The sequence below is a fragment of the Salvelinus sp. IW2-2015 genome, unplaced genomic scaffold, assembly GCF_002910315.2.
Source record: "Salvelinus sp. IW2-2015 unplaced genomic scaffold, ASM291031v2 Un_scaffold1124, whole genome shotgun sequence".
In the NCBI taxonomy this organism is placed as follows: domain Eukaryota; kingdom Metazoa; phylum Chordata; class Actinopteri; order Salmoniformes; family Salmonidae; genus Salvelinus; species Salvelinus sp. IW2-2015.
The window spans coordinates 16,770-19,284 of NW_019942739.1; the positions used below are offsets into that span (position 1 = coordinate 16,770).

Below are 2,515 nucleotides of genomic sequence, written 5' to 3' on the forward strand. Positions count from 1 at the left end.
CATATATAATCACCAACTATATATATATATATCACCATACTATATATATATATATCACCATACATATATATATATATATCACCATACTATATATATATATATCACCATACTATATATATAATATATCACCATACTTATATATATATATCAACCATACTATATATATATATATATATCACCACAACTAATATCACCATACTATATACACCATACTATATATCACCACACTATATATCACCATACTATATAATATATATATATATATATATATCACCATAACTATATATCACCATACTATATATCACCATACTATATATCACCACACTATATATCCACCACACTATATATCACCATACTATATATATATATATATCACCATACTATATACTATTATATCACCACACTATATATCACCATACTATATATACACCATACTATATATCACCACACTAATATCAACCACACTATATTATCACCCATAACTATATATATATATCACCATACTATATATCACCATACCTATATATCACCATACTATTATATTCACCACACTATATATCACCACACTATATATCACACACTATACTATATATATATAATATATCACCAACTATATATATATATCACCACACTATATATCACCATACTATATATATATATCACCATACTATATATATATATCACCATACTATATATCACCATACTATATATCACCACACTATATACCACCACACTATATATCACCATACTATATATCACCATACTATATATCACCATACTATATATCACCACACTATATATCACCACACTATATATTACCATGCTATATATCACCACACTATATCTGAAACACTTTACGTAAATGATAGTAGGAAGAAAAAATGTTTCAATCAATAGCCAGCACACTCTGATATGCATTTTCAAGCACGGGTGTCCGGCTGGTACCTTCAGCAGGCAGCAGATGACACTGCTAGGGGTGATGCCAACGTCTGTCAGGACCCAGCTGTCCAGAAGGATGGCACCAGCATAGCTCAGCTCCAGGAAGTGCCTCACCTGCTTGTCGTCTGACAGTTGCACATGGAAGTAATCCTGCCAGAGGAAGAAGATTGGAAACACAGGGAGCCGTAATTGAGTGTCCCATACAATCAGAGTGAGAGGGCTCAACACTGATGGAGCCATAATGGAGGGTGTCCCACACAGACAGAACCACTGGGTGTTCCACCCAGACAGATGTCAATAGATGATTAATTGTGTACAAATAATTGTGTACAAATAAGAAATAAGGCACAAGGCAACGCGGAGGTATATTGGCCATATACCACAAACCCCCAAGGTGACTTATTTTTTTTACCCAATTGGTAGTTACAGTCTTGTCCCATCGCTACAACTCCCATATGGACTTGGGAGAGGCGAGGGCCAAGAGCCAAGCCACACTGCCCGCTTAACCTGGAAGCCAGCCGTACCAATGTGTCAGAGGAAACACTGTACACCTGGCGACCGTGTCAGTTTGCATTGCGCCCAGCACACCACAGGAGTCGCTAGTGGGACAAGAACATCCCTGCCGGCCAAACCCTCCCCTAACCCTCCCCTATGTTTTGTCATACCAGTGAAATACCACGGCTGTTAGCCAATCAGCATTCAGGGCTCGAACCACCCAGTTTATAATAGTAAAATAGACAACAAAATCTAAATAAACATTGTTGATTATCATAATTTCAATCCCATCACATAACCATGTCTCCTACTATAAGTACCATCACCCCATCACATAATCACGTCTCCTATTGTAAGTACCATCACCTCATCACATAACCATGTCTCCTACTGTAAGTACTATCACCCCATCACATAACCATGTCTCCTACTGTAAGTACTATCACCTCATCACATAACCACGTCTCCTACTGTAAGTACCATCACCTCATCACATAACCACGTCTCCTATTGTAAGTACTACTCACATACTTTACTAGACACCAGCCAAATGAACTAATTGTTTCTTAGAATCATCTTCATTTCCCATAGCTGTTCAGTCTACAAACAGAGAGAGGGGAGTAACACTGCTATATTACCAGGTGACTACAGTACTTAACAAGGGCCTCTTTTAGAGGTTTAATTACCTTGACCATCAGTTTTACGCTCCCCACGGTCTGGTCAGGAGAGACGTCAAAAGGCTCACAGGAACCATCGAAGTCGATGAAGACCCTCATGGCAGGATGCCCCTCTGCCCCTCTCCACCGCTCTAACCACAGAGTGCAGTGTGTGTGTGTGTAGTGTTGAAGTTTGTATCTAGGGTTTGTCTGGGGAGACCATTCTGGGGAGGGCCAGAGAGAGAAAGGAGACAGGGTGGCATTTGGTGGGGGGGGGGGGGGCATAGAGAAGGGTATGACAGATGGAGTTGTGTTCACGAGAGAAAGTGACAACACACACACACACACACACACACACACACACACACACACACACACACACACACACACACACAGAGAGAGAGAGAAAGAACAAAAGACAAGTT

The 2,515-nt window shown here is 39.4% G+C and overlaps 1 protein-coding gene across 1 annotated transcript in view; it reads right to left on the reverse strand.

Annotated features, from left to right (window-relative positions):
* LOC112069810 (protein ANKUB1) overlaps positions 1-2,280 on the reverse strand; it is a 15,482-nt gene extending 13,202 nt beyond the window's left edge. The window contains 2 exon segments of the mRNA XM_070438705.1: positions 940-1,089; positions 2,121-2,280. Of these exon segments, the coding sequence (XP_070294806.1) occupies positions 940-1,089; positions 2,121-2,210 (240 nt within the window). The 5' untranslated portion in view covers positions 2,211-2,280.
* Positions 2,281-2,515: the final 235 nt, after the last annotated feature.